Source organism: Nycticebus coucang, chromosome 10 (assembly GCF_027406575.1).
Source record: "Nycticebus coucang isolate mNycCou1 chromosome 10, mNycCou1.pri, whole genome shotgun sequence".
Classification (NCBI taxonomy): domain Eukaryota; kingdom Metazoa; phylum Chordata; class Mammalia; order Primates; family Lorisidae; genus Nycticebus; species Nycticebus coucang.
Window position 1 is genome coordinate 72095249 of NC_069789.1, and position 23371 is coordinate 72118619.

Here is a 23371-nt window from a genome sequence, read left to right on the forward strand (position 1 = left end):
AAATGTTTTAATTCAATTTCTAAACCTAAGAATATGCTGCTCCTCTTTTGAAGGACTTGCAGTCCAATTAAATTAAAGAGATGGACTACTTCACACAAAAAGTGAAGCATAGGTAGCGATACAGTATTTAAAGGACTATCTTGTGAGATCTTTGTTTTCTGCACATGGATACAAATGATAGGGCAAGATTAATGACATTTAAAATAAATAAGCAGGCAAGCTTCGGTTATTCACAAATAAGATAAAACAGATAACATGACTAATTATTGGAAATCTTTCTGTAGGGAATGTGTTACTTTCTGCAATTCCAAACAACTGTGTTTAGTAGCAAAAGAAGTTAATGGCATATAAACAACTTTGAGTTCTTAAACTATGTACAGATATCTGTTTCAGCTTACTGCTGCTCTTTGAGAAAGATTGACTATGCTCATGTTCCATACGAGGAAAGTGAGTCTTAATTTATATATTCGAAATCATGCGGTTACTAAACTGAAAACCAGCATCAGGACCCAAATCTGTTTGACAGTAAAAGTTGATACACTTACATCTAAATTATAATAACTAATTCTACATTTCTCTGTCTTCCAGGACTTCATAATCCAGTGAAAGAATCTCTTCTAGTGGTCTAATTATCTCTTCTGCTCAACGACATATAGTTTTTCCATTAATGTTTGAACACGTCCAGTAATGGGAAAATTCACTACTAAACAAAGGGATATTTACTGAAAATGACTGTCTTCACATATTTAAATGGCCTTCTTGGATCTTTAGAAGGCAAAACTAGTGTCCAATTAGTTAATTAAACTAGAGTTTTTGAAGTTAATATATGACTGAACTAAAGAAGATGTTAATACTATTTTTTTAAAATAAGCTACAAGCTTTCTTCCTAAAATAGGAATCTGTAGGAAATATTGTGAATTCAGCAAGGCTGAACTTGGTTGCCTTTCCAACACTGGTAGATACACTTTCCAAATGGAATCACCTAGAAATTTATTTTAGCCATAATATTGTTCGTGAATGTACCAACTATTTAAGGAAAATTATATTATGAATTAATATATTTTAAACAGGGGACAAACACTGAATGAGATTTATAAACCCTCATGACACAATTTTTTCCTAAATGAATTTTCCAACATACCAAAGTAGAGAGACTTGTACAATGATTGCCTGTATATTCATAGGTAATCATATATAACATAAAACCATATACCATTCCTCCTCCTTGCAAGACTGCAGGATTCATTTTATTGATTCTTTGTACATTTGTCTTCAGACTATTTCCCAAAAATTGACTTACATTCAAAATGTGTGCTCTTAAGTCACTCAAAATAATTATGTTTACGAACTTGATATGCACTTAGTAACACTGGCATGTGTTTTTAAATTTAAGGAATCGCTTTCTTCTACTTGATTTAATTTTATTTTTGTAAATAAATAAAATCTTTTATTAATATTTCCACTGCTTAAATGCCTTAAAAAAGTATATTGAGACAAGTCTTCCCAAAAAAGATTTTCGTCCTCTCTCCTATTTCCTTCCTTTCTTTGGGGAAAATATTTATAAAAGTCTTTGATTAATCCTTACAATCTTTGTTTTTCTTTTCTTCCAATGAAAATATATTTTATTTCCCCTTTTTTATAAAAAAAAATGAAGCTTTTGTAAAACAGATTTTTATGCACATTACTTTTATCATAGCAGTGTGTAGAATTTCACGTTTTTGCTTTCTTATATTTGCACAACTTTCTACTGTATTGTAACATCATTTATTGATACTGATGGGCATTCATATTGTTTCCAAACGTTAATAAAGTCACAATGAGAAACATTTTGCGTATTTTATCCTGTGTTTCTTTGAGATAGATTCTTAAAAGTAGGATTGCGAAATTGACTTTTGCTAACAGTTACCAAATTTTCCTGTATGTGAGTTATATCATTTTCAGTCCCATCAGCAATATATCAGAGGGCCTGCATATTTTCAGTTTGCCAAAAGCTTTGTCAAACTTTGGTTTTGGCAAATACTGTGATTGTGAAGTAACATATCAATGTATTTTTAATTTCCATTTCTCATTCTTTGGCTTAGATTATCTTTTTATATTTACACATGCTGTTTTTGTCTCTTATCTGTGTACTCACTCTTTCCTTATGTTTTCTTTTTTCTATTTGAATTTTGTTTTTATTTTTCTTCATTTTAGGTGCTACTTAATTTAATTTTAAATATCCCTTGCCAATGCAAGTGTCATTATATATTTATCACGTTTTCTGCTAGGAAAAATATGTTTTTACCTGGTCTAACTCATTTATTTTTCATTTCATTACTTTTAGATTTTTAGATATAAATGCTTTTCTGAATCTGTGAGTTTTTTCTATGACTTAAATGACTTTATTTTACTAAATGTTAATATCTTTAATTTGTTTGGAATGTATCTATGGCATAGAACACTGTACCTTATTTTACCATTTTCTATTTATTGTCACAACGTCATTTAGTAAAAAGCTTGCCTCTTCCTAAGAATTATCCTATCTTTACCCTATGCTTACATTTCCATCTACACTTATTACCTTATGGGTTTTCTTTTTCTGTTCCATTTGTCTGTCTATTCATCTGTCTATAATGTTTTATTTTTTATTTTTAATTGTGACAGGTGCATGATAGTTGTATGTGTCTGTGGAATTCATGTGATGTTTTAATACAGTCATACGGTGTATAATAATTAAATTGGGGTAGGGCGGCGCCTGTGGCTCAACGGGTAGGGCGCCGGTCCCATATGCCGGAGGTGGCGGGTTCAAGCCCAGCCCCAGCCAAAAATAAAAAATAAAAATAATAATAATAATAATAATTAAATTGGGGTAACTGGAGTGTCCATCACCTCAAGCATTTATCATTTTTTTGTGTTAGGAACATTCCAATTCAGCTCTTGTAGTTATTTTAAAACATATAATAACTTCTTATTGAACTCCACTGTTTTAATTATACAGATTTTATAATATGCATTCAGATATGGTAAAGTTTTCCTGGTGCTCTTTGCTTATTATTTTCTTCCACTTAAAATTAAAATTAAAATTGACGTGACTAGTTTCAGGAAATAAAAAACAACTTGTGTGTTTGCTTTATTTATAATTTTGCATCAAATCCATAAATTATAATATTTGTTGTTTTTTTCTATGTATATGTATGTGTGATCTTTTTCAAATATTTGGGCCAATTTTGTACTCAATGTACAAAAATAAACTTGGGTGTTTTCCTTCATTCCATAGTCACTGGAAACTTTTCCCTAGTATCAGATGTATTGATCTTTAAAATCTTGTCAGAATTCCTTTGTGAAACCATTTGGGTCTATTTATTAAAGTATTTATTGAGGAGTGTTGTGGGACTCTAAATTTACTTGCAAAATGTTTTACAAAATAGTACTTTTTACTCTATCAATTATTTATGTGATTTTCTTTCTCTCTGAAAAAAGTTAACTAGTTGTTGATGTATTTTAGTGTTTTTTCTCCTGAAAGAAGCATTAATTGGATGTGTTTATTGTTTCTACTCTTTAAAAAATTATTAACACTTGCTTTTATCTTTTTAGTTATTTGTATTTATTTTGTATAAATGTGTTTTTCATATTTCTTTTGATCTTAAAATTATTTAGTTAACTCATGCATTTTCTTGGTCTACATAAAATACATACTTAATGTTATGGATATTTCTTTCAGCTCTGCTTTGATAGACTTTGATATACAATGTTTTCTTTGAAAATTTTTAATTTTGCCTTCATTTATTCTATCATTCAAATATTAATAGATTTTTTTCATATTGGATGTCTTTTTATTCACTATTAATTTAGTTTTACTATGTTACAATCATTGGCTATATATTTTTTCTTTTTCTTTTTTTTTTTTTTGTAGAGACAGAGTCTCACTTTATGGCCCTCGGTAGAGTGCCGTGGCCTCACACAGCTCACAGCAACCTCCAACTCCTGGGCTTAAGCGATTCTCCTGCCTCAGCCTCCCGAGTAGCTGGGACTACAGGCGCCCGCCACAACGCCCAGCTATTTTTTGGTTGCAGTTCAGCTGGGGCCGGGTTTGAACCCGCCACCCTCGGTATATGGGGCCGGCGCCTTACTGACTGAGCCACAGGCGCCGCCCAAGGCTATATATTTTTTCAAATTTATGCAATCTATTAAGGATTTCTTTATGACAATGTGGTCACGTTTTGTAAACCGTCTGTGTACCCTTAAAAATAAACTTTGTTTCTCCTACCGTCAATATGAGATTTAACATTTACTCATAAGATCTACCTTGTTAACAAGGTGTAGAGATTCTTTCATTACTTTTGTTGCCACCACCTTCCCCCCCGCCATATGAATTAAGTCTAATAAATGTGTTTTGAAGTCTTCTAATATTAGCAGTATATTGATCCTGTACTTTATGCCTTATGGAAAGTGTTTCTGCTAAAGTGACTTGACAAGTTTTAGTTTCCTAGCACTATACAGCATTTTTCTTTTTCTCTCATTTAATAATTTGGGTCTGAATTCTAAAATATCTGATATTAATATCATTATTTTGTCACCTTTTATGTACTTTTATCATAATCTCACTGTCATTTTATTGTTACTATTACCTAATAAGATATGTCTCTTGCATAAGTTGTAGAGCTTTGTGAGTTCTTCGATCTCCACAGCACTGTTTTAAATCAATATACATGCATAGGGATTAGTTTTGGTTTTGGTACTCTCTCACAGCTGAGAATATTGGTGAATTTTTCTCAGATTCATTGGTCTTTCTGAGAAGTGTTTTCTCAAATTTCCATATCCTTTGATGTTCTGGGAGTAAATAATTGTTGGATATTTTGTATCTTTTTAGTTTTATAGTTTTTACATATGCATTCTCTTTTACTTTTAGATACTCTCATCCCAAAGCTGTTTATTATGTACAGGAGCCGATGCTGTAAATGATCTGATTCACCTATCCATGTTTTTGAGGGCTATATTTTTCTTTCTTTAGCTTTTCTAGTCTTCCTCACTTCTAGTATGCTTGTTGAGATACAAAAACAAACTGGGAGTGTTATTTTTAGAAATAATCTTGTTCACAACTTACTCTGGTGGAACTTGACTGGATCTCTTGCAAAAAAATATGAACTCTTGCTTAGAATTGAATAGTCACCTGGGCTATGTCATTTTAAAATTGATACTTTCTTTAAGATGGAGATGAAATGAAAACTAGATTATTTATTTGTCCTTTTATGAATTTCTTGCCAGTTTGTAAGGGGGCACAATGCCACTTAGATGGATTCATGAGACAGTGAAAACAAGCACTAAATGTGTCAATAATATGGAAGTCTGAGGATTATAGGTTTTTAATATCAAACTGAATGACATGGATGTTTTTTGTCAACCTTTGAACACTGGAAATTGCAGCTCAATTTTAATATGCTATAAATCTCACCACTGAGAATCCATTGCCAGTACTAAAATCCTTCATGGAATTCGGTAATTGCCAAAGAGCTTATCAACACATAATACTTTAATGTATCATATGAAGGGACCTTCTGAATCTATTATACATATATACATATAACTATATGCATATATATAAACGTTCTCTGTATTTTGAAAATACATTTGAGAAATACTAATGCTTTGGTCTATTTCCATTTTGATATTCTGTTATGTGGTAAAAATCTTAAGTACAATTTCATATTATCCATGCACTTTAGTACATTTTACACATCTTAATGCTCTTTCAAACCACGTATTATATAAGTTATACTGGATGAGAAAGTCAACAAAATCTAGAGAAATTATTTGATAAATGCTAGATATTTGGCACTTAACTAAATATGTATTTAAAAAGTTTAATATCTAGGTACTTGAGAAATATTTGTGAACAAAAAATTGTAAAATTCTTTGCTTTCCACCCTGTAGATAAGTAAAAATTTAAGTTTAAGTGGAAAATGGAATAATTTGAAATATTTTTAATGCAGGAGAGGAGTCACTCACAATTTTTGTGGACAAGCGGAAGCTGAGCAAACGATCTGAAGGAAGTGATTCCAGCACCAATAGCTCTTCGGTCACTTTAGAGACCCTACATCAACTAGCTGCCTCCTATTTCATTGACAGGGACAGCACCCTTCGGAGACTTCACCACATTCAAATTGCATCCACTGCCATAAAGGTAAGAAGGAGTTTGTACTAAAATTATCTCAGTTCATTGTTTTTCCTATTTCCAAAATGCTGTTCTATATATTTCATTTTCCCACTTATTTGAATACTTCTGTTATAAAACTCTATTTAGAATTTTCATGTGTTTTGAGTTATATATTTAAGATGAAATTGTATGTATTTTGATATAGTTTTTTATATGATAATTGAATTAAGATTTTTCATGGCTACATACAATTAAAACACACTTGAATCATATTCTTTTATCCTGAGGTACATAGACTCCCTCCCAAATTTGTTTGGATACAAATTTGTTTTAGTAAGGTCAATTTCATTTGTAATACTTCCTATCTTATTTAACTAATCTAAAATTACTATACCAAGAAAGGTTTCAGTAGGCTGAAAGTTGTCCATTGAACATAATATTAAGAAGTTCTAGTTTAAGGAATATTTGTCCACAGTGTTTTAAAGACACAGTTAAGCAATACAAAATCTTGGTTAAAGTATTCAGAAGGCAAAATATACAATAATCTGTAATATCAATATCACGTGTTCACTAAAATCATATAACTTCGATTATACTAAGGTTGACTTTACCAAAATTGAGAACAGGAGAAAATAATGCATCTCTAATTTTGAAAATTAAAAAAAAAAAGGGAAGGAAAATGAGAAAGAGACAGAGACAGCGGGAGAGAGTGAGGAAGGGAGGGAGAGAGAGCAAGTGAGAGAGAAGTTGCGGCCTCTAAAATAATAAATTTTAGACATATTCTCTGTCAATTTAGGCCAACACCATTTTGTTTGGCTAATGGCCAATGTAAAAGTTACAGAGCAGAGTCAGCATAGTAGGATCCTGGACTGACTTAGCAAGAACAAACTAAAATTTTACAGAAGCATTTCTGAGTGTGTCAAAGCTAATATTTCATAATTAATATGAAAAGCAGTGATTAAATATAACACTTTATTGCTTTATGATACTAAAATTAATATATCTGTATTTTTTTCTGAGTTGAAAATTTACCATTCCAATGCTTTAGCATACTAGGAGAAAGTACTTCAAGGCATATTTTTTGTCCAAGATGTACTAGAGGAAAAAAAAGGGGGAGGGGGAGCTATTTTTGGCTTAACAGTTACACAAAAGAATATTGCAAAGTTCTGGCGTGCATGTCTTCAATATTACTAATAGATGGGGTTAAGAGAAAGGAACTCTGTAGACATAAATTGCATAATGTAGTTAGTTTGCTTCTGACTGTAGAATTTATGTTGTATTGAGTAATGAGTATATTAATAGTACTTAAGCTATATAAATAAAAATGTAACCAACATGATGCAGATGTTTTATTTAATTAATACAATTTATACCATAGGATATTGTTAGAGGTACTTAGCTTCAGGTTGCTGAGGAGAACTAAACTTTTTTGTAAATGGATTTCAATGATATAAGCAGTAACTTAAATCAAGCTGTATTTTTTAATAAAAGAAATCATAGTTGTGTGTTTTTATATGACTATTGTTTTTTTGTTCAGTTCTAAGTGAAATAATACCATATAGTTTTTTGTTCAGTTCCAAGTGAAATAATACCATATAGTTACTCATGGTACTCATAGTGTACTCATACTAAGCAGAAGATTTTTATACACAGTTCATTTCAAAATGTAATGAGTGTTTGCACATATTTCTACCTCAACAGGAGCATGTTTCAGAAAAAGCATATGTTTCAGTGTGGTATACTATTATATACAGACAATGTTCTTAGACTCTAATGATTTAACTGGAAATGAGGCAGCTTCATGAAGCTTATAACCCAGCTGTGTGGTAGAATTGAGCTCCAGCAGAAAGAAAGGTAACTCTTATAGGAAATGCGTGATCTAAACAGCTCTGGGAAGAGGAATACCTTGGAATATGGAGTCAATAGGGTCACCTTGACAGGACTATAGGAAATGCAATTCTCCTGGAAAGGAGTTCAGAGCACATAATAGTGAATTAAAACTTCGTTAAAGGATGTGTATAGGGCGGCACCTGTGGCTCAAGGAGTAGGGCACCGGTCCCATATGCCGGAGGTGGCGGGTTCAAACCTAGCCCCGGCCAAAAACCAAAAAAAAAAAAAGGATGTGTATAGTGGCTGGGAATGGCAGAAAAAGCAGGCTTTAGATCAGGTAAAGAAAGCTGTATGGGAATGATACAGAGTAGGATTGTGAACAGAAGTACCCATATCTGTGCTGTAACTAGGACAAAAAGGAAATGAAGTATATACAGTACTTTTGCAATACTTCTTATTTAACTCATTTAAATACATGGCTAATGATATAAGCACAGAACTTTGTAGGGCATAAAAAGAGGGTGAGGTAGTAAGATGGTAAGGAATAGGGAAGAAATGAGAGCAATTAAACCTTTCCAAATTTAATTTAGGCAGGAGGGTGGTTGTAGTTTTTATGACTGATGATTTATTTTCCAGGCCAGGGTTAGCGACAATCTGGGTTCTCGTGAATGGTCCAGGGAAATCCTTCATTCTAGTGAGCTGTGCTCAAATAAGAATGGATACAGATACCGAGCTTTCCATATGCACTTCATGTCTACAGACTCTTTTATTCTTATTTTTTTAATTTATTTTATTTCAGACTTTAATGGGATTACAAATTTTTGGATACATGAATTGCTTTTCAATTTGAGTCAATGTTATAAGTGTGCCCATTGCCCAGATCACATACATTGTACCAGTTAGATGTGTATTTACTTACGCCCTCCAACTCCCTCCTACCTGCTTGGTTTTCCCCAAGTTCTACAAGCAAATGTATACATGAGTGTTCAATTACAAGCCCACTGTGTGTCTGTGAAATTTTCTGAGGAAAGTATTCCTCATTCTCATTAGTAATCAAATATGAGAACATGTGTCTCTCCTCAATTGTAAGTCTCTTTATGATTGCAAGTACTTAGAAGTAAGTTAACAGAGTAAAAGGGACTAAGTAGATTGGAAGTGCAAGGTAAGTTGATCCAATGGCATTCAAAAACTGAAATCCTTTCAGGGAGAAGAAATAATTCAATGCAAAGTGCTCTTGAAATTGAATGCTTAATTTTTTTACTAAAATCTTAAAGGGTTTGTTTTATATTTTAAAGTATCAAAGTAAGGGTAGCAAGATCACAATCTCTGATTTGACAATACGACTTGCGTTTTTGGTGCCTCATGGCTGGCATTTAATTTCTTCAACATATGTTGAATAAAGTTGATCTTTAATTCCCTAAATTTATGAGATAGTATTGCTAAGAAATACAGTCAAAAAAGATAATTGTCATAAAACAGCAAAAATATAATTAAATCATTCCAGCTTTTATCATGCTAATTCTTGCAAAACACAAAAGAGTTGAGCAATTAGTGTTAACTGTGAGCAAGTTTCTAAAAAATGGAATAGAGCAGTTTGTTGCTTTTATCTCCTGTAATTATGAATATAAATGTGGACAGTAGTTCATTAACACATCTGTAAACAAAACCAGCATCTCGAAAGGCCATGCATCTTAATTAATTGCAAAATTCTTGCAATTGATAGCATTTATACCAAATATTATTTCTCAATATTATTTGAATTCTAATAACATGTCAACCATGTCATCTAGAATTAGTCATTTTTTCAGGAAGATGTAATTCAATAGACTCAGTTTATCTAAAGAAAAATCACACTAATGTATTTCTTAAGTTTATTTTAAAGCAGTCTAGTAAACTTTAATATTATATAATTGAGAGTATTGAGAAAATCAAAAAGTATTGCAAACTTTGGGGGATAATAAATTACCTAATGATAATAAATTACCTAATTTATTATTGTACATGCATTTTCAAAGGTCTTTTTTTGTTTTGTTTTTTTTCCTGAGACAAAGTCTCAAGCTGTCACCCTGGGGAGAGTGCTGTGGTGTCACAGCTCACAGCAACATCAAACTTAAGCGATTCTCTTGCCTCAGCCTCCCAAGTAGCTGGGACTACTGGCGCCCGCTACAATGCTTGGCTACATTTTTGTTGCAGTTGTCATTTGTTATTTAGCTGGCCCAGCCTTTGGTATATGTGGCTGGCTCCATAACCACTGTGCTAAGGGTGATGAGCCACAAAGGGTTTTTGTTTGTTTGTAATACATTATGTTTTTAAAATCATTCAATGAGTACTTAATTCAATTATAAACTCTACAAAAAAATATAAAAACTCTAATTATTCTTCTTCTAAACTAGTTACTGATCTGTTTGTTATATTTTCCATATTCCTCTACTACAGAAAACATCAGATAGCTTTTCATGTTATAGTGTTTAGAAAGTTTTGGGCAACAAATTTAGAAAAAAGTAGAAATAATATATTCAAATTAATCTAAGGTCAATATTCCAGCTGAAAAATCTTTTTTTAAATTATTTTAAAGTAATGCATAGTTTACTTATGAATGCTGCTGTTGATGTTGAGAGATCTCTACAACTGTAAAGGTACATATCCAAAATTATAAAATATATTACATTAAAATATTAAAATTTATTTATAAAATTAACCTGATACCTTTATAAGAAGCATTTTTGATCAGTAAATCATTTGTTCTTATTTTATTTATTTTTATTATATTTCTGTATATTAAAAAACATACTTTAATAAAATCAGCGATAAAAATTTGCATGTAAACCATTTAAAATAAACTCAATCTTTAAATTTTAATATCACTTGCATTTTCGGAAGAATTCACATTTATTTTCCCTTTTTTCATTGTATAACGTATATGTTATGTGTACAACATGATATTTTCATATATTTATACATAACTGAATGTTTACTATAATCAAGCAAATTAACATATCCATCATCTCATCACACAGTCATCCTTTTTTCTTCATGGTGAAAACAGATACAATATAATATTAACTATAGTTTGCATGTGTTATATCAGATTCTAGACTGTTCATCATTATGTAGCTGAAACTTTTTATCTTTGGACCTACATCTGATGACACCTCCTCTTCTACCCTTATAACAATTTTTCTGTTTCTATATATTTGACTTTTTTTTAGATTCCACATATAACTGACCTTATGAAGGGTTTTTATTACCTTATCTGTCTTATTTCACTACCATAATGTCCTCTAGATGCATGCATTTTGTCACAAAAGGCTTCTTTTTAAAGCTGAACTATACGCCATTAAGTATATGTGTATATATATATAAATATATAATCCATATTCCATAGAATTTATATCTAATAAATACAAATATGTCTATATTGATATATACTTGTATATAAATATACAAAAGCTCACATAGAGATATATACACCACAATTGTTTCATCGGTTCGTGTATTGACAGATACATGAGCTGTTTCCATATCTTGCCTAGTGTAAATAACGCTGCAATAAACGTGGAGCAAAGATATCTCTGTGAGATGCTGATTTCACTTCCTTAGGTGTATACCTACAAGTAGGATTGCTGGATAGTATTTCTATTTTTAATTTTTGAGAACTGGTTTCCATATAGGCTGCACTAATTTATATTCTCAACAACAGTGTATAAAATTCCCATTTGTTAGCACACTTGCCAAATTTTTACCTGTTGGTGCTCTTCTAAATAATGAACTTCTTTAGAATTTTAAAATGATGTTTTTAACTTATATCTTTAAGTACCTAATTGCTTTGTTCATTGGACATTTCACAAAGGCAATTTTGATTTAATTGACCAAATGTTTATCTGAATTTTTTTCATGTGTAATTAGTTACCAGACTGAAATTATTTTTGATAGAATAGAATAAGATACGATTTCAGTATTACTAATGTATATAAGTTGAATGTTATTTTTAAATTCCTAACAGTAAAACTTCCATAATAGTTAATTTATGTATATCTCTCATGTTCTGAATTTTCAATGTTTTGTCTATAATTGACTTTTCCGTCACATATGTATATTTTAATTGACACCTAATAATTGAACAAATTCATAGTGTACAGTGAACTATTTCAATACATGTATACAATATGCCTTCAAGAAATCAGAGTAATTAGCATTCACATTTCCTAAAATAACTATCAGTTCGTTGTGGCTGAAGCATTCAATAACCTCTCTTCTAACTATTTGAAAAGATATAATAAATTATTGTATACTATCATCACCCTAAAATGCTGTACAACAATAAAATTTACTCCAAACTTGGTATAATTTGAACCCATTAACTAACCCTATCACCCCACTACCCTTATCTATTCCATTCAGACTTTAGTAACCACTATTCTAATCTCTACTATGAGATTGTATTTTTTTTAGCTTCTGCCTGTTAGTGGAAACATGTATCTGTCTTTGTGTGTCTGACTTACTTTACTTAACATAACATCATGCAGTCTCATCCATGTTGATATAAATGATAGGATTTTATTTGATTTGTTATAGCTAAAAAGTCTTTTTTTCTTTATTAATTTACTTGGTACTGGACACAGATTGATTCCATATCTTTGCTAATGTGAATAGTGCTGAAATAAACATAAGTGTAGATATTCTTCAACATACTGGTTTTCTTTTAGTTGGCTTGCTTTTATTTGGATATACATTGAGTAGTGGGTTGTCTGGATCATATGGAAGTCTTATTTTTAGTTTTTTGAGCATTCTCCATACTGTTTTCCATAATAGCTTTACTAATTTACATTATCACCAAAAGTTGTATAGAGGTCCTTTATAAATTGGATGAGATTAAAGACCAATAACATGTCATAAGAAAATGTTAGAAAAATTGAGAAATAAATATATAAACTTTGTTTCATTTCTAAAATGAAACAAAGAAAAAAATGCAAAAAACAATTAACGGAGTGGCAGTCAACTGTAGAACAATTTTAAACAGCTGTGTGTGTGAATGTGTAATTAGAGTCCTTAAAGAATGATGAGATTGGAAGTGGGATGTATTTGGTACCTATGTATGTAACAGTATTATCATGAATGTAGAGGCTTAAAATAGAATACATGAATTATCTCAGATGGTGGATCAGGCATCCAGGCATGGCTTAACTAGTTTCCATAATCACGGTGTCCATCAGAACTGCGCTTTCACCAGGTTTCAACTTAGGAAGGATCCGTATCCTAGCTATGGATGCCATTCAATTTCTTTCTGATTTCTAAACTGAGGGTTATCAGTTTCTTCGTGGCTATTGCTGGAAAGTGAACCTCAGTTCTTTGCCCATAGCACTCCCCATATGGGAACTCAAAACATCGTTGTGTGTTTCTTCAAGTTCAGCAATAAACAGTCTCTTAGGAAGTCATTACAATCTTATGTAATACAATCATGTGCACATAATCACCTGGAACTAATCATCTTTGTCATATTCTGTGCTTAGGAAAAAGTCTCAGATTCCACCTATACTCAACAGGAAGGAATTAACACAGGATGTGCACAGTATGAGGAAGAAGTCATATAGATTTCTCCCTACAGGAAAAAAATTTACAAATTAAAGACTTAAGGGCCAAAATATTTCCAAATTTGATGAAGATTTGAAATTCACATATTCAACAAAACAAAATATGTGACACATCTAGAAAATTAAATCAAGACATATCATATTTATCTTTTCTTAAGTTTTTTAAGCTTCTCAATTTAGGAGATTAATGTCGTGAACCACTTTGAAACACTCGTGGCCATTTCATTTTCTCGCCCATAATTTTTCCAGTTATATTCTTTCCTTGGACTCTGATAACACGTACATTAAACTTATTGATAGTGTCCTTGAAATCCAGCTCTGTATGTTCCACGTTGCCATTCTTTTTCTCTATTTCGGTATAACATTTGTGGTTTATATTTGAGTTAATTCCTTCTTTTCCTTGTTTCCCCAGTCAATTAAATTAATTTTAACTTCTTATTTTTATTTCGGTCTACTTTGAATATCTATTTCACATCTTGTCCCTTGGGCTTCCTTTGTGTGTTTTTTTTTGGATTTTTTTACATTTTCTTGTTATTGACAAATGTGTGTAAAACAAAAACAAAAAACATAAGAGGCAAAAGTAAATATTTGCTCTGAAAATAAGTACACATCGTTCTTTCTGGATGAGTCAATCTAATACAGAATGAGAAAAGCTTGTATGTTCATGCAAATTTAATTTATTTTATCTTTTTTTATTAAATTATAGCTGTGTACATTAATGCAGTCATGGGGTACAACGTGCTGGTTTTATATACAATTTGAAATATTTTCATCAAACTGGTTAACATAGCCTTCATGAAAATTTAATTTGATTTACTGACTTAGGGATTGAAATATTTTGAAAGTCAGACTCATAGTTTCCCATAAGTAGGGGTTAGGCTCTGGCCAACAGTGAGATTCCAGAGATTGTGACATGCCTTACAACCCAATTGCCAGCTTTCAGAACCATAGGGAATCTCTTTCTGGTTTTACAGTTTAGCTATCAATTTCTTAGGATCCTGAGTAATTGCCATTATTTTCCCGTCTCATCCTGACTTTCTCCACATTGCAAGGTCCCTTTGCACCTTGCTCCATTATTCAAAGCATTTTAAAGGTCAATGCTGTGAGTTATGAAAGCTTTGAATGCTTCAGAGGCATCTTTCTGAGCTCTTTTGCCCATTTTGTGCACTGTACTTGGTGAAAGCCAAAAGTGACTTTTGTCGGTTTCTCCTAGTTCTCTTGCTTGGCTCAAACTTTCGGTTGCCACAGTCTTGTCTTGGGGAAGGCCCACTTGCTTCGTAGAACATTATGTCATCTCCACCGCCTGGTTCCTTCCCTCACACATGCTACTCCATGTACTTGGTGAAGGTGCATGGTAGCAATGTACTGGGTGGGTGTGTAGTTACTTTGAAATTTTCTGGTATTTTAATCTATTGCATCAGCTCCAAAATAGCCATTTAGGGTGGTTTCAAGTTTCCCCTTATCTTGCCTCTTTGCTGGAGATAAAAGCAGTTTTCTGCCCCTTTCTTCCCAGAAAGTGCTCATCATTTTCTAAATTTTAGTTTGTTTACAGCATTTTCTGTTCTTTTGTAGTAGAAAATAAACCATTTTTAAATTTTGGCTCAACTAAATTCTTTCCATTGTTAGAATGAGAGAAATGGTCCATTGGAATGTTTTAACATCTTGACTAGAATAGAAAGTTTGTGCTTTTACCCTCTGATATTTCATTCCTATTCCCTCCTATCCTATAATTAATATACACATTTTAAAATCACAATATTGTATTACATTAGATTATTTCTCCATATAAGATCATAAGATTATATTATAATGGATATATTATAAACTTAAGATTTTTCTAGCATTATTTCTGTTGGAGTGCCCGGGTTCCATTATACAGACTTCTCCTTACGCAAGAGACTTAGTACCTGTTGGAATCTTAGTAATTAAAGTCAAACCACAAGAGGCTTTGAAACAGCTTTCCTGAAATTGAACTTAAATACAATTAGTAACATCTCCCTGGGAGTAGAGCTTGTTCCAATAAGCATAACACATGATAAGCAAGGTGACGTCTTCACTGATGGATACAGAAGGCACTGGATGGTAGAAGAAGGTGGGCTGAGAGAGGACATCAGCAGAATAACTCTACCAGAATTGCTGTAAAAGAAACAGTAGACAAAAGAAAATATAGTTCCCCTTCTAATAACATCTAACACATCTTCCTTAGACTTAATATGATCAATAAGTAAAGATTGTAAAAAACAGAGTAGTCTGCATATTGTGGCCACAGTTCTTTATCTTACAGTCTTATCTAAATAAGTCTATTTTAGTGTCTGGTGCATTATTTCTTCCATGAAAAGCAATTCAATGTTGAATAGAGGAATAAATGTTGATCACAATTACTCTGTCTTCAACTGGGAAACCAGAGCTTTTTCATTAGTTTTATTTTATTGTGTTTTGTTTCGTCTCAATATAGTATCTGTAGTAGATCACTAAAATAATGCAGAACTTTGTCATTTAACCTTTCTTTAGAGATTCAAGACACAACTCAATAGCATTGGGTCAGGGGTCATGTCTTTATATTGGAACTCGGAGGTGGTTTATTAGAAGCAACTATCTGGAGCAAGGACTGTCACAGACAATAATTTAAGTAACCTACATCTTGAACTGCATAGAAATGAAACTTTCACTTTCTAAGAGAACATCAAAGGAGCAAATTTCAAGTAATAAAACTAGTATCAAGTTCCTTCTGTTTTTCCCAAACCCATGTGACTGCCCACCAGTCCTATGTAGATTGTAGCCCTGGCAGACATGAACAGAAAAACATAAGCCAGGTCTGAAAACCACCTTCAAGATGCATATACGTTTCATAGCTTGTCACCTGCCCTAACTGTGCTGTATATATATATATATATATATATATATATGTATTCCCATGAATGATTGTGTTTGGTGGTATTAAGAGAGCTTTGAAATCTTAACTGATACTCTCCCAAATTCCAGTTTCCCACAACCAATCAAGCCTACTCAATCTACGAAATTCAACCGTTCTAGAATTATGAAGTAAAATAATGGCCAAATGTGAATATCCTTCTCAAAATTAAAATACATTTTAACAATACAGTGTGAAGGAAGATATTTAGATATCTTCCTTCACAATAGTGGTTTAGATATTTTGTTGATTGCACAAAAGAGCTTTGATTTAAATTCTTATGTTTTTATGTTAAAGGAGGAAGTGAATCACATTATAAATAAGGTTGGGGTCATAAAATAAAAGCTATTTTTTTCCTGGACCTTCTTTTCCATGTAGTCTGTTACACAACAGTAATACCACTACAATATAATATCTTGTGTAATGATCTTATGTATATTATCATTTAATGATTATTTTAAAAACTGCTTTATTGAAATATAATTCATATGCCATACAATTCACAGGGAGTGTCCAATTTAGTAGTTTTAATATATTCACAACTATGTGAAACCACAGAAAATTTTAGAACACTTTCATTACATTACAAACAAATCTTAGACACTTTATAAAAATGCCTTTGTTACCCACATACACAGAACCCTATGTAAACAGTAACCTACTTTTTGTATCTACAGAATTCTCTAATCTGGACTGTTTTAATGAATGTTACAATATGGGAACCTTTGTGACTTGTCATCATGTTATCAAGGTTCATCCAAGTTGTAGCATGAGTAACATTCTATTTATATGGGTATAAAACAGTTTATCCAACCATTGATTGATGGACATTTGAGTTATTTCCACATTTTTTGGTTATTATGAATATATTACTTTAAACATCTGTGTACAGGTTTCTGTGAGCACAGATATTTTTATTTTGTCTTGTATATAAACTTAGTTGCTCAATTCCAGGGTAATATGTAGTTCTATGTATGATTGTTTGAAGAACTGACAGTAACTTACAAATTAGCTGCACATTTTACATTCCTACTAAAATGTGTGGGTTCTGACAAGTAAGTGCTACATAACTCATTGCTGAAAATCACTACAGTCACCATCAATGTACCCCTCTTGGCCATCTGGTGACCATAATGATATTCAACAATGAGATATGTAGCACCTTTTCTAGGTCAAGTTTGTGTACTTGTCAGTCCTCGTATAGTAATAACTGTGATGGCCATACTGAAAAAAGAGTTTCAAAATTGTTCAGAAGGGTGGTGCCTGTGGCTTAAAGGAGTAAGGCCCCAGCTCCATGTACCAGAGGTGGTGGGTTCAAACCCAGTCCTGGCCAAAAACTGACAAAAAAAAAAAATTGCTCTAAAGTGTGAACAGGGGTTTGCATTGCTATATAGCTTTGCGAGGAGAGTACTCTGAAGGTGGTCATAGTGTCATTCAGTAATGAGGTCAATAGCACTTTTCTAGGAAGAGTTCATGAACCTTTGGGGATTGAGTATCTAGGTTCCCCTAACCAAGTGGACCTGAGTAGATTACTTCCTTAAATAAATGTCTATTCAGATTCTCTGCTCATTTTTAATTAGGCTTTTTTCTTTTTAATTATTGAGTTGTACCAGTGTTCTATATGTTACAAATATGAGTTCCTGATCAGATATATTATTTGATATATTTGATAAATAATATTTGATATTTGATTATTTGATAAATTTGATATCCTGATTAGATATATTATTTGAACATTTTTCTCTGATTCTTTGGCTTACACTTTTGATATTTTTATCATGTCTTTTGGAGTTCAAAAGTTTTTAATTTTGATGAAGCCCAGTTTATTATTTTTTTCTTTTGTTGCTTGTGTTTTCAGTATCATATGTAAAACTTCCTTACTAAATTAGAAGTCTCAAAAATCTGCTTCTGTATTTTTCCTAAGAATAATATAATTTTACCTCTTACATTTAGGTCTTTGATTCATTTTGAATATATATATATATATATTCAATCGATATATATATATATATATATATATATATATAGTGAGGCAAGAGCCAATTTCATTCTTTTTCATGTGGCTGTTTAGTTGCCCTAGCATCGTTGTTTGAGAAGACTTTATTTTTCCATTGAACAGTCTTGGAGTCCTCATAAAAAATGAGTAGATCATAGATGTATGAGTTTCTTTTTGAATTTTAAATTTTATTTTATTGATCTATAAATTTGTCCTTATACAAAGATTTCGCTATCTTGATCACAATTGCTTTATGTTAAGTTTCAAAATATAGAAATTAAGTCCTTCACCTGAGTTTTTTTTTTTTTTTCTTTTTCAGGATTAATTTGACTATTCTGAGTCCATTATAATTTCATATAAATTTTACATTATAATTGTCAGTTTCTACAAAGGAGTAATATGAGATACTAATAGGGTTTCCACTGATTCTATATGTGAGTTTGGGGAGCAACTCCAGCTGACCCATAGTGTCTTCCAATCCATGTACAGGGCGTGTTTTTCCATTTACTTACATTTTCTTTCATTTCTTGCAATTGTATTTAGTACTTTTCAAATTACAAGTTATGAACTCTTTTTTGTTAAATTTATTCCTTAGAATTTTATTCCTTTTATATTATTGTGAATGAAATGATTTTCTAATTGCATTTTGGATTGTCCCTAGCAAATGTGTAAAAATAGAGTGCAATTTTTATGTTGACTTTGTGTCCTAGAACCTTGCTGAACTTGTTTATTAATCTAAATTCTCTGTGGATTCTTCTGGATTTCTATATGTAAGATATTACCATCTAAACATAGAGGTCACTGTACTTCTCCCTGTCCAATGTGCCTTTATTGTCTTTTTCTTAACTAATTGCCCTGGCCAGAACCTCCAACTCAATAATGGATTGAGATAGTGCAAATGAAAATCCTTATAAGCTGTCTCACTATTACATATGATGCAATCAGTTGGTTTTTTTTTTTTTTTTTTTTTTTTGTAGAGACAGAGTCTCACGGTACCGCCCCTGGTAGAGTGCCGTGGCGTCACACGGCTCACAGCAACCTCCAGCTCTTGGGCTTACGTGATTCTCTTGCCTCAGCCTCCCGAGCAGCTGGGACTACAGGCGCCCGCCACAACGCCTGGCTATTTTTTTGTTGTTGTTGTAGTTTGGCCTGGGCTGGGTTTGAACCCGCCACCCTGGGCATATGGGGCCGGTGCCCTACTCACTGAGCCACAGGCGCCGCCCAATCTGTTGGTATTTCATAGGCAAAGAAAGTGCTTTTCAATTCATAGCTTGTTGAGTATTTTTATCATAAACGAGAGTTGATTTTTTAATGATTTTTTGTCTATTAAATAAGCATGGGATTTTTTACTTTTTAAGTAGAGTTATATGCTATTTCATTAATTTTAAGATTTTTTTTAAGGTTTATTTTATTTTATTTATTTATTTTATTGTTGGGAATTCATTGAGGTTACAATAAGCCAGGTTATACTGATTGCATTTGTTAGATAAAGTCCCTCTTGCAATCCTGTCTTGCCCCCAGAAGGTGTGGCACGCACCAAGCCCCAGCCCCCTCCCTCCTTCCCTCTCTCTGGTTTTCCTTCCCCCCATAACCTTAATTGTCATTAATTGTCCTCATATCAAAATTGAGTACATAAGATTCATGCTTCTCCATTCTTGTGATGCTTTACTAAGAATAATGTCTTCCATTTCCATCCAGGTTTTGTACCAACATTGTATACTTGGGGTAAATACCACTGGTCATGATGTATATTTCTTTATATGTTGTTGGATACAGTTTGCTGGTTTTTTGTTGTTGTTTTTGTTGTTGTTGTTGATGTTTTTTATACAAAGAAAGTGTTAAATGGTATTTTTCCTGTGATATCTTTGTCAGAATATAGTAGAAGGTGATACTGGCCTCTTAAAATGAATTGGGAAGTGTTCCTTTCACTTTTATTTTGTAGAAGAGTTTGTGAAGAATTGGTATTCATTCTTCTATGAGTGTCTTCTTAAACAGACAAGATACCCAGATGGTATCACTATTGACTACTTTGTGGGTAGTATATAATTACTACTTCAATTTCTTCACTTGTTCCAGGGTTATTTATCTTGTGTATTTCTTCTTGAGTCAGCTTCAGTAGTTTGTATTGTCATAGGAATTTTTTCTTTTCATTAAATTATCTCATCTGCTGACATACAATTGTTTACATTTCTTTAGTATCCTTTTTGCTTCTCTAAAGTCAGTATCTCTATCCTTGATTTATTCCTGATTTATTTTTATTTCTAGTTTTCTTATTTCTGGTTATATGAGTTCCCCCCCTCTTTTTTTCTTGGTAGATCTAGCTAAACTTTTATCAATTTTGTTGATGTTTTCAAAAACCAACTCTTGCTTGCATTGAATTTTCTCTATTTTATTTTCATTTCTCAAATGAGTTAATATTTGAAAAGCTCTTAGAACATAGAATATAAAAGTACTAAAATAGTCTTATCTATAATTATGTAACTTATTACTATTGAGTACTTATTTTATTCCAAGAAGTAACTTATTTATCTTCTGATCTCACCACCCAGAGCTCAGTATAAGATTGGAGCTTAATAAATGCTAATTGAAATTAAATGAACCTAGCTCAGCATGAGCAGAACTGATGATGTTGTAGCAATCAGAAACAGCGGCAACCCCAGAGCTTCAGATTGCTAAATTTAGGCAAGTGGTTACGATAGATGGATGCTGAAACAGCTTTGAAGTTTCATCGTAATTCCCATTAGGCTTTTATCTTTCTATATCCTTGTATTTCTTAAGATTCAGAGTAGCAGAGTAACAGCTATTTTAATAAATGGAAGAAAACTCAACACTGTCTTTTGGAAATAGCTTATTTTTAATAAGAACGCACAGTTGTCATTTTCTTTTATAAAAATTCTGTATATTCTACTTCACATTCTCCAAGCATCAAGATCACAGCACAGCTAAACAAGGAAATCCGATCAGTCTAACTGATATGTACAGCTCTTTGGCATAATCTTCCTCCAGCACACAGCACTGAGTGTGGAACACATGCAGCATTGTATAGGGTAATACTCAGCAAATATTTCTCCATATATATTGTTGAATTTGTGAAATATCAGCTGATAGTAGTAAAGGTACTTCGAAGGGAAAAATTATCTTCCTAAACCAGGTTCAGGGTGACTTCTTATTAAATCTGTTTTTCAGAACATCTGACAATCCTTCTATAGAGAGACTTGTGTTTTCTCATTTACTGGATGAATAAGAATTCAATTCTTTCAAAATTATCTTTTTATTAATCATGGGTTTCTTAATAAAAAAGGAAAGCTAGATCTGCTCACTTAACTTTTGATAGTAGCTCAGGGGAGTAGATTAAGAAACTTTAATTGAGATTGGAATGTATGTGCATGATTTATTAGGTATCTATTTTGTGTTTTTTTAGAGGATGCTATAAAATATCATATTAAGTGAAATTATAAACATAACTTTCTTTCTACCTTTCCAGCATTTTTCTGAAATTGATTCATCTATTAATGCATGACTATCAGGCATTGTTAGGCTTTACATCTTTTGATCAGGTTCTTCTCTTGCCTTCCTGGGCAGAGAGTTAAGTATTTGAGAGAGAGCTGCCTCTGCATGTCTCTTTTCTACACTTTCGTACATACTCCCTGCTTTGCCATGTCACACAATGTCAAAAAGAAACAGGAAAGCACAAGCAGTAAAGACTCTTGGTTCTGGGGCCACATGCCTTGGTTTGGTCTCCCAACCTCACTCCCTGTTAACTGTGTGGGCTTACTCAATTAACTCCCCCTACCTGTCTTCACTGTGTATCAACTTAATCCTCTGAAAAAGGGCAATAATAACACTTACAAAATAATGTCATGTAGCCCCGACTGAACTGCAACCATAAAATAGCCAGGCATTGTGGCGGGCGCCTATAGTCCCAGCTGCTCAGGAGGCTGAGGCAGGAGAATGGCAGAAGCCCAAGAGCTGGAGGTTGCTGTGAGTCCTGCGATGTCATGGCCCTCTACTGAGGGTGGTAAAGTGAGACTCTGTCTCTACAAAAAAATAAATAAATAAATAAATAATAATAATAATAATGTCATGAAAATTAAAAGAATTCATATATTTAAGGTGATTAGAACAGTGCTTACCACATTCGAAGAGATTCATACATGTTAATTTTATTAATTATGCGCACATTTATAAGTACAAGCTCAAGCAGATAAATAGAACAAAAAGAATAAGCTCCAATATAGAAGAACAATTTGGTTAGTGAGTAGAAATAAATCAGGATCCTCTCGATCTTCCCCAAAGTAGTTTGTAAAGAGGAAACCAAATTTCAGATTACTTATTAGAACTAAGCTACAATGCAACAATTCTTTATGAGAATTCAGGAAGAAATTCACTGAATCTGAAATTTTGGCTAGGCTGTCTGGTGAATTTATGTATTTCTACCCATAATCACTTGAGAGTGGTTGAAGAAAGTGGTTTGTAGAATAAACCAATGTTTGTAGAACATTCCAAATTACTGCTTCCCAAATTGTAAAAAATAAAAATAATTTTGGGAATTCAAAATATTTTTGACCATATTTTTTGGGTTGTCATCTCAATGTTTTCATACATTATTGACTTCAATTGTGAATACTGGGATTATTAGGTGTACATGCCTTTGACTTGCCTTTTATCTTAATAAACCATTTACTTTTCGTCACTGAAGGAGATAAGAGAATGTTTAATACCTCTCACTTCCCCAATTATAATAATTTTTACTAGTTGGGATGGAAATGGGAGAAAAGTCCATATGTAAAGTAAATCTTTTGTTGACTTAAATGTTTGTAGACTATAGAAAAGTATATGGTACAAGGTAGGGTGGAAGGGAATGAATAACCTGTATGGAAGGCGCCATCAGTTTAACCTGATGTACAGAG

The 23371-nt window shown here is 32.3% G+C and overlaps 1 protein-coding gene across 3 annotated transcripts in view; it reads left to right on the plus strand.

Annotated features, from left to right (window-relative positions):
- BRINP3 (BMP/retinoic acid inducible neural specific 3) overlaps nucleotides 1-23371 on the plus strand; it is a 389735-nt gene that overhangs the window by 216182 nt on the left and 150182 nt on the right. For all 3 annotated transcript variants that reach the window (XM_053607791.1, XM_053607792.1, XM_053607793.1), the window contains one exon: nucleotides 5970-6160. In XM_053607791.1, coding sequence (XP_053463766.1) covers nucleotides 5970-6160 — 191 coding nt within the window. The remainder of the gene's footprint in view (nucleotides 1-5969; nucleotides 6161-23371) is intronic.